Source organism: Nilaparvata lugens, chromosome X (assembly GCF_014356525.2).
Source record: "Nilaparvata lugens isolate BPH chromosome X, ASM1435652v1, whole genome shotgun sequence".
NCBI lineage: Eukaryota > Metazoa > Arthropoda > Insecta > Hemiptera > Delphacidae > Nilaparvata > Nilaparvata lugens.
This window is the reverse complement of record NC_052518.1, coordinates 45,464,026-45,478,260: the sequence shown is the minus strand read 5'-3', so window position 1 is coordinate 45,478,260 and position 14,235 is coordinate 45,464,026. Positions and strand designations below refer to the sequence as shown.

Genomic DNA, 14,235 nt, shown 5'->3' with positions numbered 1-14,235 from the left:
CATTCAGAGATTTACCATTAATTTCATAATTTTATTATGATGAGAGCTACACTTTGTAGAACGAGAACCATTTCCCCTCATGAAGGGGAAACCATTTGACATGTCGAACTCCATTGAGAACATTGAAGTTACCGACATAATAAGCATATCATAAGCTGATAGAGTGAAATAATGCTCTTGTATTTGATGCATAAGTCTGAAATCACCTTTAGAAACAAAATCGAGATCGAGCGTACAGCCTAACGGACACAGGTAAAATTATTATAAAAGCTCAAGACAGGGTATTCAGTAAATAGAGTTTTTAATAACAATTTTATGCAATCTATTACACATTATGAGAATTATAATGAAATTATATAAAACAATTTCAGAGTATAAAATGTGAAAAACTCTTTACATAAACAGATAACATTACTTGTCAAGTGTTTATTTTGTTTGTTCAAATACTCTTATTATTTATTATGCTTATTGATAATACACTTCATAAGTGTATAAAAAATATTGGATTGCTCTATGTAAAACAAATAATATGGTGAGGTATCAGTGGAGTTGGCACGTTCATCAGTCTGAAAAAGAGAATGAAAAATTAATAGAGAATAAACAAATAAATTTATTTCTTCCTTGAATTAGGCCCACCACAAAGTAGACCCACGCTAATCCACAAAAAACAACCCACGCCGTGGGACGTTTTGTAAATCATTGCTATAGAATTATTCATAATCAATCAGCTGACAAGTAGATTACTGTCAATGCAAAGTGAACCCACGGTAGCGTGGAACATGGCTACCTCGACAAAAGCCGAGTATAGCCGAAAAAACTGTATTAAAACGATATAAAAATCTTGTAGTACCCTTCATTTTTTTTTAAATTATTTTTCAAAAATTGAACTATCTTAATTTAAAAAAAAATAAAGGGTACTACAAGATTTTTATATTGTTTTTATTAATTAGATTTATATCTATATTAAGTAGAGAAAAAATCATGATGTCTAGTTGTTATATGAATTTCTTGATTTCTTTTCTAAATGACTGACATTACATTATTTTTCTTGTTGTTACTGGAAGTGAATTGTCTCTTATATTGTCATCTTATTGTCAACCGAAGAAATTACAAAAAAAAATTGTGTTGCCAAAAAATTAAGGAAATAAAGAAATGATAAAATCGCCAAAATATGTTTCTCTTATAAATATTACTTTCCTTAGAATCAAGGGATGTCGTAATGAGTGAGAATGTTATATCAAAATAACGGGGAAATGTCTTCTTACTATTGGTGTCTGAATCATTTTTATACAACCCATAATTATTTTTTAATTAATGATTATGCTCATCAATGTCAAAACATTTCGAGCAGAAAACATGAAACTTTCGACATGCTAGAAACATGTAGTGAGGCCTACATGTAGAATACATGTATTCTAGGTACATTGGTGTAGCCTATTGGTGTACGTATAATTTATTAGATTGAATTCATAAAAATTTTCAAAGACTAGCGCATGCGCTAGTTGTAGGCTTGTGCAGTACAACAAACGAGTGACCCACGTTCCACGAAAACTGTGAACAAATCACAAACCAATCCATGTGTGGAAATCAATTTCGTGGAAAATTCTCAGCTGGGTGCATTTTGCGGCACGCCATTGCTAGCAATACTTTTACAAAACTTTCCATCAAAAAATCTCCTCGGTTTTAATCGATTGCTATAGAAATATTCATAATCAATCAGCTGACAAGTGGATTATTCATTGCATGTATAATACAGATGTCTAGAGAAGTCTAGAACTGGTTTACAAAACATCCCACAGCGTAGGTTGCTTTCGGTGGATTAGCGTGAGTCTACTTTGTGGTGGGCCAAATGCACGGCACCACTTATAAACTAATGAAAGAACTGATCATCTTGCAATCTTACATGCCGATTATGAATTTACCGAGGTTTGATAATAGGCTTATTTTCATTGTTTTCAATCAAGTACTTTAAATGTAATAATTGAAACAAATTTATTCATAATGCGGTTCAATGTTTACGCAACAAACGTCCAACCAAACAGAGCTTTCTCCCAGCGTAATTGGTAGTACACGCGACTCATGAATCAAAGGTTCAAGACCAATCAAACTCACTTTCTTCCTTTGATGAGAATTTTCAACTCTGATAAAGATTATCCAAGCAATTTTGGCTACATTATAAATAATAGTACTGTATTTCAAATATATGTCTTTGTAAAAAAGAAGCACAACTCTTTCTTGTTTCCAGCTATAATCAGCCGGTGCACTCTTTCGGGAAAATGAGAATGGGGGAAGGGTAATATCAAGTGGCAGAGCCTTCAATTCACGGGAAACTGCAACGCAGAATGCCATTTGGTGTTGCAGTATATAGAGAAAGCAGCGATGAGACCATGTGTCCTTCTGATTAACCTATGTGAAAGGTACAAGTCTTTTTCTCAAATATTCCGGACCAGTACCCTCCACAATTAGTTTTAGGTTTCACATAGTATTGAGTACTTTAGTCTTTGTTCTAATTTCAACCAATCAAGTTCTCTGATGAGGTGTTACATAATTATAAATTATGTGGTTATATCTTTGCATAACTTTAGCCAAAGCATCCTCTAATGTGAGGAGACTCCCCGCTCTTGGCGGCTGATAAACACCAAGGACCAAAACGGACTCAGTGCCCACTCTCACATCAAGTAGAAACTAGAAGGAATTCGGGAGAATGAGAGTGCACCGGCTTCGGAGACATTTCCATTCAGGGCCGGAAAAGAGTATCTTACACAGATAATCACTCCCCCACCACCTTTATTAATGGTCGTTTCTAAGAGCAAATATTTAGGAATACCTGCTTACAATTTTAAACTAGGTTTGAGTCAAGAATCGCTTAATACTACAATATACAGAGGAGCTGAGGATATCATTGAGTCAAAATGCACCAGCATAGATTGAATGTTTGTATGACATATTTTCAAGAAGTTGTTGCTCATTAACAAAATACAGTCAAACATTTAGAGAGATAAAAGTAGCCTAGATAAATTTAAAAAAAAAATGGTTACATTCTTTCAAGAACTGCTACATGACTATGAAATGATATAAGAAATAAGAATAGATTTAAAAGATAATGTTATAGCGTAGAAATCAACACAGTCTCCTGCTTAACTAAATGTGGGATCAACATAGATTTTTATTACTTTTTGGGTTTTATTAAATTAAAGTTATTATATAAATGCATTGCTATTTTTTATTGTTATCTTGATCATCCTACAAAGAAAAAGTTGCCAACAGCAACGGAGATCAGCAAGGTGAACCTGTGCTGCTATAATCAAATAAAAGATTCAACTACAATGACACAAGCTCATATCCTATCATACCTAACTTCCCTACAATTTTCCCACTTTCTGTTTAGCCTCACATTAAATGATTTTCTGGTTGGCCCAGCGAAGTGAGGTCTAAGATTCAAATTCAAGTCTACGGTTTGGCATTCCTCTTTATGTTTAAATGTTTATATGTTGCGCATTTACGGCGAAACGTGGTAATAGATTTTTATGACATTTGACAGGTATGTTCCTTTTTAAATTGCGCGTCGACATAAATACAAGGTTTTTGGAAATTTTGCATTTCAAGGATAATATAAAAGGAAAAAGTATCTACCTTCATATGCCAATATTACCGTAAAAATCGGACTATAGATTATTCATAAATCAGCTGTCTAGTGGACTACTAGTAGTTCTGAGAACAGTAGACCTCACGCAGTGTTCTCATCCACAAGTACCTGATTGAAACTATAGACCTTATTGAAATACAGCAATAGACTGGCTTCTCCACACATCTGTGTAATCAGTACACAGTCAGCTGATTTATGATGAATAATTCTAGTCTGATTTTTACTCTAATATTGGCATATGAAGGAGGCTCCTTTTTCCTTTTATATTATCCTTGAAATGCAAAATTTCCAAAAACCTTGTGTATACGTCGATGCGCAATTAAAAAAGGAACATACCAGTCAAATTTCATGAAAATCTATTACCACGTTTTGCCGTAAATGCGCAACATATAAACATTCAAACATTTAAACATTAAGAGAAATGCCAAACCGTCGACTTGAATCTTAGACCTCACTTCGCTCAGTCAATAATACTACCCGTTCAGAAACATCGAACATCTTGAAAATGTATCTTTCCATCAACGTTAGTAGACAGTGATGTCTACTAACTTTGTCTTTCCATAAGCTGAGGCCAGCTAAACATTTTTTTACATTTTTCTTTTTTAATCTGTTGATCAAGATTGCAACAAATATTATTGAAAAGAAATTGATTTCTAAAATCATGAAAAGTGAGAAATGAAGTTTATAGGAAATCAGAATTATGGTAGTTTATTTTGTTAATTTCAACACACCGATTTTTCGCCAACACAACACAGAATGTTCTCTGATGGGTTGATTGGATTGGCGTATCGACGGCAGCCAGACCTGATAACAGCGCTCACACTCACATTTCGGGACGACACACATCACGGTACAATAGGACAGAAAGCTCTATGTTTATTTAGGATTTTTTCTAGACATTTTAAATTGATAAATTATTTATTAATTTTTGAGAAAACATAGCAACAGGTCAATGTACCTTACTAAGCGCGAGGTCTACTGTTCACAGAACTACTAGTATACAATTAACCTTTATCAGAAAAAACCTTAAAATCCTCAATTATTAATCCTCAATCCTTATTATTGTTTATTTTTTGCTAAGGGCGAAGCCTACATGAGCTGTTAGCTTGTGCGTGGGTAATGAGGCGGATGTTAATAAGAGATGAGTGGACCTACAGTTTTAGGAGGCTTCTGAACCACCAGGAAGCGATTTTCCTACTCATGAATCATATTCAAAGGAGTTGTCTCAAGTGGTCACCCTTCCAACGGGAGTAGCAGACACATGATTCTCAACGTATCTAAGCGATGGCTTAATAGCGCGACCACTGAGTCGAACAGCTTCTCAAATTTTGCACCAGACCCTTAATTAGTATAGAATATTTATTGTTAGAGTTATTAGATGTATTCCCTTACATATTTGTATTGCCATTTGTCATCTTGTACCTGAGAATCTCACTATAAAAAGTCTACTGAAGTCATGAAAACCAAAACAATTATAGGCAAGGAAAATTGAGACGGAAAGTTAGTAGCAACTAGAGCTTATCATCAAGTTATTTTCCATCAATTTTCACCACCAAATGGAACATCTATCAAATGTAAATCAAGTCATGCTTCCTGCTAAAATTCAATGCTCACAGTACTTATATGTCAGGATAACAAGTTATTTTCGGACGCGTTTCATCATACTGGGCTCTCTTCATCGTATTTTTTCAATTTCAGTTTATTTTTAGAATTACTTTCAACAAAAATTGCACTCACCCAGCATCAGTATTCTCACCATCACCGGGCGTCTTATTCATTTCGCCTTCCCGCCTCCATCCACCTCGCGGGCCCCTGGGGACGGTGCCAGCTACAGGGGGCACTTGGCTACTGTGACAGGATCATCGCTCGGCTGCCCATTGGCTCTAGGGTGGTTGCTTGTCTACCTGCCTGAAATATCACACAGCAAATAGAATTTCAAGTGAACGCTGAATGAGACCACATCTTTCTTATGTCATCTAGAAATTAAAAAAGCATTTTTAGACTTTCCAATAAAATGATTATGCAGGGCATGATGAATATATGCCATTTTTTTAGTAATTTGCTAGTATGTAATTTATTGGTGGAAAGTACATTATTTCAAAGTTTCCCCTTCCTTGCTCTATATACCATAACAGACTGCGAAAGCCAATTAATTGTGAGCCCATCATTTTTTAATTATTTCAAAAAGAAACTAAGTACTTTCGGACATTTTGATTGGAGGATCATAAATGACATAAGCTTAATGAATACATGTCATTCCATTGGTAATCCACTTCTTTCATGGAATTTATTAGTGTTAATGACTTTATTTCAAAATTTCCAGTTTTCTTGCTCCACCCATAACAGGCTATAAATCCCGAATGTGAACAAATCTTTCCAATGCCATCTTTAAAAATGTTTGCTGCAGTATAAATTGAAATCTGTAAAAATAATCACAGAACTGACTAAAGTAATGAAATTCATTTTTATCAATTACAACAAAGTGTAATTACAACAAATATAGGTGAATTGGAACTTCATAAATGAATGAAAAATTATTAAAATAAACAATTAGGCCTACGTGTCTAAATAGTAAGGTTACGGCATACAGAAGGCAAGCGTTAGGTCCAAACTTTACAAACAGAATTTTTTCCGCCTGCTTACAGGATGCATGCAATTCTGCTGAGGCGCGTCTATTCCGCTCGTCGGTGCTTCCCATATAATACAATGCATCTTGTAAATGAACAGAAAATTGCTCGCGTTGTACAGCTCTTTTACTTTGTGCCGAAAGATATATAATTCCTAATTGACGACTCTAGATGCGCATCTATGCTAGAGCCGTCGCTAAGGAATTGTACCTTCGGTATAATTATACTCTAATAATAAGATTATGAGTATCTATGCAATAATATTTTTAAGATTGAATAATATAAGTATTGCTGTCATTTGCCACGGTATAATTAGGCCTATACTCTAATAATAAGATTATGAGTATCTATATAATAATATTAGTAAGATTAAATAAGTATTGATGTCATTTTACATAACATTATGTGGACCTAGGCTATTTATTTTCTAAAGTCTTTCCTTTCATGTATTAGTACCTGTTGCATATTAAGCTGGGTTTACACCAAAAGTTATTAACAAAATGATAATAACTTAATCCTTATAGATTCTATCAGATTAAACGGATCTTGACAAACACATATGATAAGTTATGTTCAATCTAATGGAATCTATTGGGATTAAGTAATTAACATTTTGTTATTAACTTTGGTGTAAACGCAGCTTTACTTAATCATAACATAGTAGAATATCACATTAATCACACTAATGTTGTTAAATTTTTCTACATCAATATAGAGAAAATGAACAACATCCCTGTTTCTAGTGCGAATAATACTAGTAATTTTAATTTAATCTTTGAAACTTGCTACATTGATTCTCTGTTAGGTTTTGATTACCAACTAAGTTAGATTTTGATTACCAACCCAAGACTTGATAAGCAACTTATATGCTAAGTTTATTTCCAATCTAAATTCATCATTAATTGATCATTAAAGTTAAACTGCAGTTGGATGGGAGTATTATGCATTATTTCATTAAAATTGTAATTAATTTAACAAAAATTGTAATAATAATAAGATTTGCTGCTATCAATATAATTTGGAATCGTCCTTTCTTCAAAGTAAGGTTAGTTTTGAAACAGCTTTTTTAATATTAAAATTGAATTAGATTGTATTAAAATGAGCTAGCACGGTTTATTTTTCACTCCTCTTTTATTTAAAAAATTGAGTCGATATCTTCAATAACTGAGATAACAGTGACAGCTGACCGGCTAGACTTTAGCCCAAAATCCTTCCAACTTCCCGAATCGGATTATGCAAAATCACATAATTCCAACTATAACCAGTAGTAGTATTTACAAGACCCATAACAAAAATTATAGGAATTTATTTACTTGATATAATCAAAATAATAACATAAGCTTACATACCTGAATCACAATCCACACATCGTTTAGTAACTAGGCAAAGAAGTATAAAATAAACTTTATAAAACACTTTGTCGTTAAATGGTCTACCTTATTCAATTTACATAAACATATCAACTATGTAGAAGAATAAACTTCAATTCAATTTATTTTGGAATTAAAAAACTTTCAAAATATTGTGATAAGTCTTCAATCAACATGTAACCTATAAAATATAAAATTGAACAGTTTTGGAGTTGGAGTTTTTAACGGTCAAGAAACAACAAACAAGAAACAAGCCCTACAACAACAGACAAAAATCAGAATTATTCGGACGTCGGATACGTGACAAGTGAAATGTATTATTGAATAACAAATATAGAAAATTTCATTTGAAAAGATGTTGATAATTGATTGATTGTTTTCTATTTATAATTCTACTAAAATCTTTGTTTATTATATTATCGCATGTTTATTTAGTAGGTTGGCCACACTTCCATAGATGTGTCACGTGACTTGTCGATGCTATGTCGTGTCGAGGCTGTGGTGGCCACTGAACTCTATACTAACTGGAATGGACTAGCAACACAAAGAAAGTGAGGCAGCTGGTAAAGATAGGCAACCCGCATTGCTGTGGGATTCGTCATTTTGTAACACATTGGCTCTCATGGAAAAATGCATTGCACAGTTTCAATTTCTATTTTATTTCTATATTGTATGTCTTATTCCATGGAAGCGTTATTTTTTCTTTATTAAGCAGTTCATTGTTAATTTTTTGAGAGCAAAAATAATGAAATAGGTTGAATATGAATAAAGAAAAGATTTTTTTCATTTGTGACTGCAGTAGTTTTAGTATTGTCAACTTTTCACAAGCAAGGGAATAACTTTGGGCCAGATTTCAGAGAAGCGTATCATTTATTTATTTGACAAGGACATATATAAACTGTCATGAAATGATTGGGAATGAAAAAACAGGCTCATAGTCCTTATTATTCCAATCCCAAATTTTGTTTGTACACAGTCCAAAGGAGGGCTGTGTTTAATTGAAACTATTAAACACAGTCTTATGTTTATTTTAATAGGATATACTATTGTTTTTTTTTTTTTTTTTTGATTATATGATTTATTGTTAAAGGAAAGATTTATGGTTTATTGTTTAACAAAATATCTCAATTTAATAATATAGGCCTACTTACAGGCTATGAATGTAGAATTATGTAGGTGTGCATTGGTGTGATTTCAAATCATGTTAGAGTGGGAGCTTCAGAAATGGAGCAAATAACGAGGAAACATTTTGTTATATGACTATGATAAGCAAACAGTAAAATATGCTACATAATTACCAGAGTAAAATGAACAATTTGAAATTAAAAGGTTTCAAAAATTAATTACAATTCAGCTGAAACAATCTCATATTTCTAAAAATAAAAGTAGGTAAATAAAATGAATTATGTGGACTCATGATAATTCAATAACACAGGATTATTGGATATGTAATGATAGCAATATACTAGGTATTCTGATAACATTACAAATCATGTATGTGTGGGAGTTTCAGAAATGATGCAAAGAAATCTATGAAGAAACATTTATATAAATAATTGTATTATAATTATGACCATATGATAAGCAAACAGTAAAATATGCTAAATAATTATTATAATTTGTAAATCAAACGATTATTTATTTGAAACGGAAAGGTTTCAAAAATGAATCACAATTCAGCTGCAATATCAATATCATATTTTTCAAAATAAAAGTAGCTACCTACCTAAATTATGTCATCTCATGATGATGACAGAATATTATTAATCATTTGTATTTATTCTTTTTTGAATAAGGATTAATTTGTTCTTCAACTATGTTTCTTTATTTTAGATGCTATAAAGTAGGCCTAAATTTTCAATTAGCATAGAAACTATCACCGTATACTAGGAATATAACCAAATTTGTTGTTTTATTTTTGGTCAAATAAACTGATCAATATAGAAAAAAGTATTGGAAATGAATGTAAAACAAAAAGGTTTCTTCAAATTAATTAATAGACTAAAAATATTTGACTTACATGTGAAATGGTATTTCATTTCCTTTAACATGCCCATTCTTGCATCCTAATGCAACACAATACATTCACCATTTCTCGGTCGTTTTTTTATTCAATTCTACGCATTTTACGACAAATACATCACAATATTCAAGAGAAAAGGTTGTGATCTAATACTGATAGCCCTAATACTCATTCAAATCCGTTTTTCAACTTTAAAAATGAGAAATCGTACTCAAGAGCTGCAACAACCTGCTTAAATGTCAGTACGAGAGAGAAGGGAATCCCACACGGTATGCATGTCTCACTCACTCCGCCTTACACACTTTTGGCTGTAGCTTAGCATTGGACAGCCCGTTCCAGTTAGTATAGAGTTCACTGGTGGTGGCAGGCCTAAATTAATTTTACTTGTCGATGCTATGGTTTGTCGATGCTATGTCGTGTCGGTGCTATGGTTTGTCGATGCTATGTCGTGTCGATGCTGTGGTTTGTCGATGCTATGTTAGGTAACCACAGAATATAATATCACAGAATATACAGATTGGAAACTTGTAATTAATCGCCTATCTAACCAATGCTTTTTACATGACGCCAATACTAAACACGTCACGGGACCTTGGGAAGTTCCAATCCTGGTCTTCTGATTGGCTCGTAGCAGTGAACGAGATCAATTGATCCGGATCATTGAAGTGATCCGAACCTACCATCAATACTATTAAACGGTGTACACACGTACGTTTGCCTCGGGTGAGCATACGTGTATGGGCTTGCATTCGCGCGTCTGGACACTGTTCGCTGAGGCATGTGGGCGAACCGGAACCCTGTCGGTATTTTGGCGTGCTCAAAGGCGCCTCGGGCGAGCATTGAATGTACGTGTGGACGCGATTTTGCCATACGGGTGAGGCAAAACGTAAACATTGAAGGCGTCATAACCTAATTCCAATGAATTGGGTTAATGAATGACAAATCAAATTGTGATCCAATAACTAATTGTAAATTGTAGGATTTTTGTAATTTTGTAGGATATGTGGATTGTCAAATATTTAAATAGAAACATGCATGGAGTATATAATTTGTATCATGATTAAAAAATTTAGAACTGCATAATTTAAGTGAAAAAGCTTCTCTACAGGGTTCCTACAAGAAAGTATAACTCAAAAATTATTTTACTGTGGCTATCAAATCATCTTGTGTTTGTTTCATGTTATCAATCAGAGTTGTTAATTAAAATTGTAATCTTCAATATGATATTATACGTTTTAGATAGCTGGGCTATCCATAGAGAGATTTATTCAAACTTTGAACTAGTATTCCCTTAAAAGGTAAATCTTGAAGCTAATCTTTTTGAGAATCTTGTTTTGGACTACAAGTAGTCTGATATGTATGAGCAGAGTTAGTTTAAAATGGGCAGCAATTTAGTATTTGATTCAATTTATGGCTAATTTCCTTAAAGAAGACTGTCAATTTTGTGAGACAGTGTTAAGTGCTTTGATTGGGTCATCAAAACTTCTGGAATTATTGTAGAAATTTTATTTTTTTGAGATTCAGAATGGATATTGGAAACCAACAAATGAATCGCCTAATGCCAAGAATCTCAAAGTTAGAGCCAATCGTTCTTGTGGAGTTATTGCTTCCCTCATGATGATATCATTGTTTAGATAACTAGTTGAATTAGATTCAGTATATTAACAAGATAATGTTTTGACAACCTAATAAAGTTTGAATTGTCAATCTCATGTCATGTAGCAATTTATTTCCTTACTTCAACCTACAATCGTTCAAACCACCAACATCGTTTGTCAAGTTTTATTTTTGATTTTATTATATAAGTCATTGAAATAAAATGATACTGCTGCAATTTGTGATAACTACCGTATATTCAATGATGGAATGACGCCATTGTTGTCATGTTGTGGAAAATCTACATCGACCATGTCTTCATGTCGTCTGCTAATCAGATAGCTTTTTGAATGCCGAGGCATACGTGAATCGCGTCCACAAGGACGTACAGTGAATGTTGAAGCATATGCACATATGATTGTTCGCGCGAATCTGTACGGACGTGTGTACAAGGCTTTAAGGTGCGTACAGACTGTCGCTCTGCTCTGCAACCGAACGTCACTCCAGCAGAGCGATTGATGATCGACCGGCGAGCAACAATGGTTCGACCGTGGAACGCGAGAAGATCTAACATCTCCCGTAACGTTCATGATGGGTGCGTGGGCGGTGCGACTGTGGTTCGATGGTGGTACGAGGAAGGAGCGTGTTCGGTGCAGGTTGGAAGCACGAATATGTGTACGCAGCTAAACAATGCGGCGCTTCCTAACAAGATGGCGGATTTTAGCGTCAGGGTACTAGCCAAGTTTCCGTACTGTATGTATACTGTTATAATATTGCTGCCATCCCTAGTTCTGAGTTGTAAATGTATAGTCTATTGCTAAGTGTTTTTAGATAACCAATAAACAAGACAACATTAGCTTTTGCAAATTTCAATTAAATATTATGATATACTACATTAATCTCTAGAATTTTCACTTGTTTTGTCGTCTTTTTTTATTCAATTTGAAATTTAAACTGTCAACGTTAACGATGAATGCTGCTACTAAGGTAACTTTGATCAACTGAAAAATCCCACTCCATTTTGCCGGTAAACTAGTGTAGTTGTGTTATTCAAAATACTTTTAGATTATAACGAATCCAGTGAGTTTTTCTGATCAAAATTCTGGAGATTTTTTGCTCAACTATTTGTGGCACATCAAGTAAAATACGGCTTGGATTTTCGATTCGAAAAATTTTGGTTTGTCGTTCGACAAAAGGTGCTGAAAAAAGCTGAACTTGTTTTCGTATTTAACAGGTGGACTTTTTAATTCTAATTGAAATGCGTAAGAATCCAACTTAACAATTACCTGAGCGATTGTGATATAATCTCCGACAACAGTATGGCCACAATTGCTTTAGGTGCTCTAAAAATAAGTCTTACGCCCTTTTTGATATAAATAAGTTTGTAACAGTCCTAATTAACATTTTTAGACCTAGCCAAGGCATTCAATACCATAGATATAAATATAATTTTTTCAAACTAGAAGCGATAGTCTTTAAATGTATTACCTTGAGCTGGTTCAAGAGCTTTTTTGAAGAAAGAAAACAAGTTAGGCCTATATCATTCTAAATGGTGTGGACAGTGACATTATCACTATCGACTATGGTGTGGCTCAGGGAAGCACCTTGGGTCCTTTGCTGTTTCTATTTTACATCGATAATATTACAAGGTTGAACCTACATGGACAACTGTTTCTATTTGCTGATGATAGCCTACAGCTCTGGTTTCAACAGGTTGCACCTGGATGGAAACATTCAATAGAGCTTCATCTGACTTGGTGAAATTGAAAAACTGAATTGATAACAATTTTCTATCAATAAATGTTTCAAAATCCAGGTGTTTGCCAATTTTCCTTCGGAATAGCCCTGGACCCAGGGTGCTCCAAATGTACTCATGTGGCGATTCAAATTCTAATGCATGTGACTGTCCGGTCATAGAACAGGTATTACAATAAAAATACCTTGGTATTGTATTTGATCATAAGTGCTGGGAACCCCATGTTCAGTATCTGAAGCAAAGGCTTCGAAAAATGCTTTTGGTCAACTAGGGCGGGTCCTGAGTGCTGGCCTTGAGTGAGTCCTGAGTGAGTCCTGAGGTCTGTGTATTGTGCATATGTGCAGACGTTGCTCGAATATGGGATCTTGGCATGGGGTGGTGCCTCTTTGGGAGTCCTTATCAAAAATCATAGGTATTCAACACATCTCCTCTTCCAGGAATTCCCAGTTTTGAATATAAAACAACTGTTTATAAAAAATCTTGTTTTTATTAAAAAAAGTAACATAACTTTCACCGGAATCCAACATAATTACCAAACCAGAAACAGATTGCATACCAACATTCAGATTCCCCGGTTAATTAATTCCTTTCAACTAGGAAACTGTTCTACCCAGCTCATTGGCTTTACCGTAATATTCCAGTTGAGATCTCTGACATTGAGGGGTGTAGCGTTGCCGTATACAAGCGTGGAGTGAGCAGGTGGCTGCTCTAAATTGGGGCAGAGGCTTCAGAGGCTCTCCTAAATTCGCCTTATAGTTAAATATTTCCATTGAAAACGCCAGCATATTATTTCACATATTCATCCGTATTATTGTTTTTTATTTTTTCCCCCACAAAATATTAAAATAAAGTTATGACTGCCGAGTGAAACCCTTGAGCGCCGTTGAGCTGAAATTTATTATTATTTGTATGTTTATACTGCAATCATATAAATATTTTTTCTCATATTTCACTTTTAATTCCAAACTATGTTTAATTATCATAATTTCCTTAATATTGAAACCAGTGTTTTATTTAGTTCGACTCCTCCCTGCACACGGGCAAATCATCCACGCAGGGAGTATATTATTCTTTATATTTATTATTGTTACACTATTATTTTGTAAATATGTCTTTTTATGAATAAATTTGAATTTGAAATTTATTTTTTATTGAAACATTGATACAATGTATAACAAAGTCAAAAGTATAATAAAATTCAATATAAACTACGAGAA

At 33.8% G+C, this 14,235-nt stretch overlaps 1 protein-coding gene and 1 long non-coding RNA gene across 2 annotated transcripts in view; one reads left to right on the top strand and one right to left on the bottom strand.

The window, feature by feature from the left end:
- Window positions 1–281: 281 nt before the first annotated feature.
- Window positions 282–8,032, bottom strand: LOC120354354. Its single transcript, XR_005572974.1, has 3 exons — window positions 7,623–8,032; window positions 5,384–5,554; window positions 282–566 (listed from the first exon to the last, which is right to left on the bottom strand). It is a non-coding gene; the product is annotated as an uncharacterized LOC120354354 (long non-coding RNA).
- Window positions 8,033–11,775: 3,743 nt separating this feature from the next.
- LOC111056964 (chromatin complexes subunit BAP18) overlaps window positions 11,776–14,235 on the top strand; it is a 42,322-nt gene continuing 39,862 nt past the window's right edge. The window contains exon 1 of the mRNA XM_039441406.1: window positions 11,776–12,249. Coding sequence (XP_039297340.1) covers window positions 12,232–12,249 — 18 coding nt within the window. The 5' untranslated portion in view covers window positions 11,776–12,231. The remainder of the gene's footprint in view (window positions 12,250–14,235) is intronic.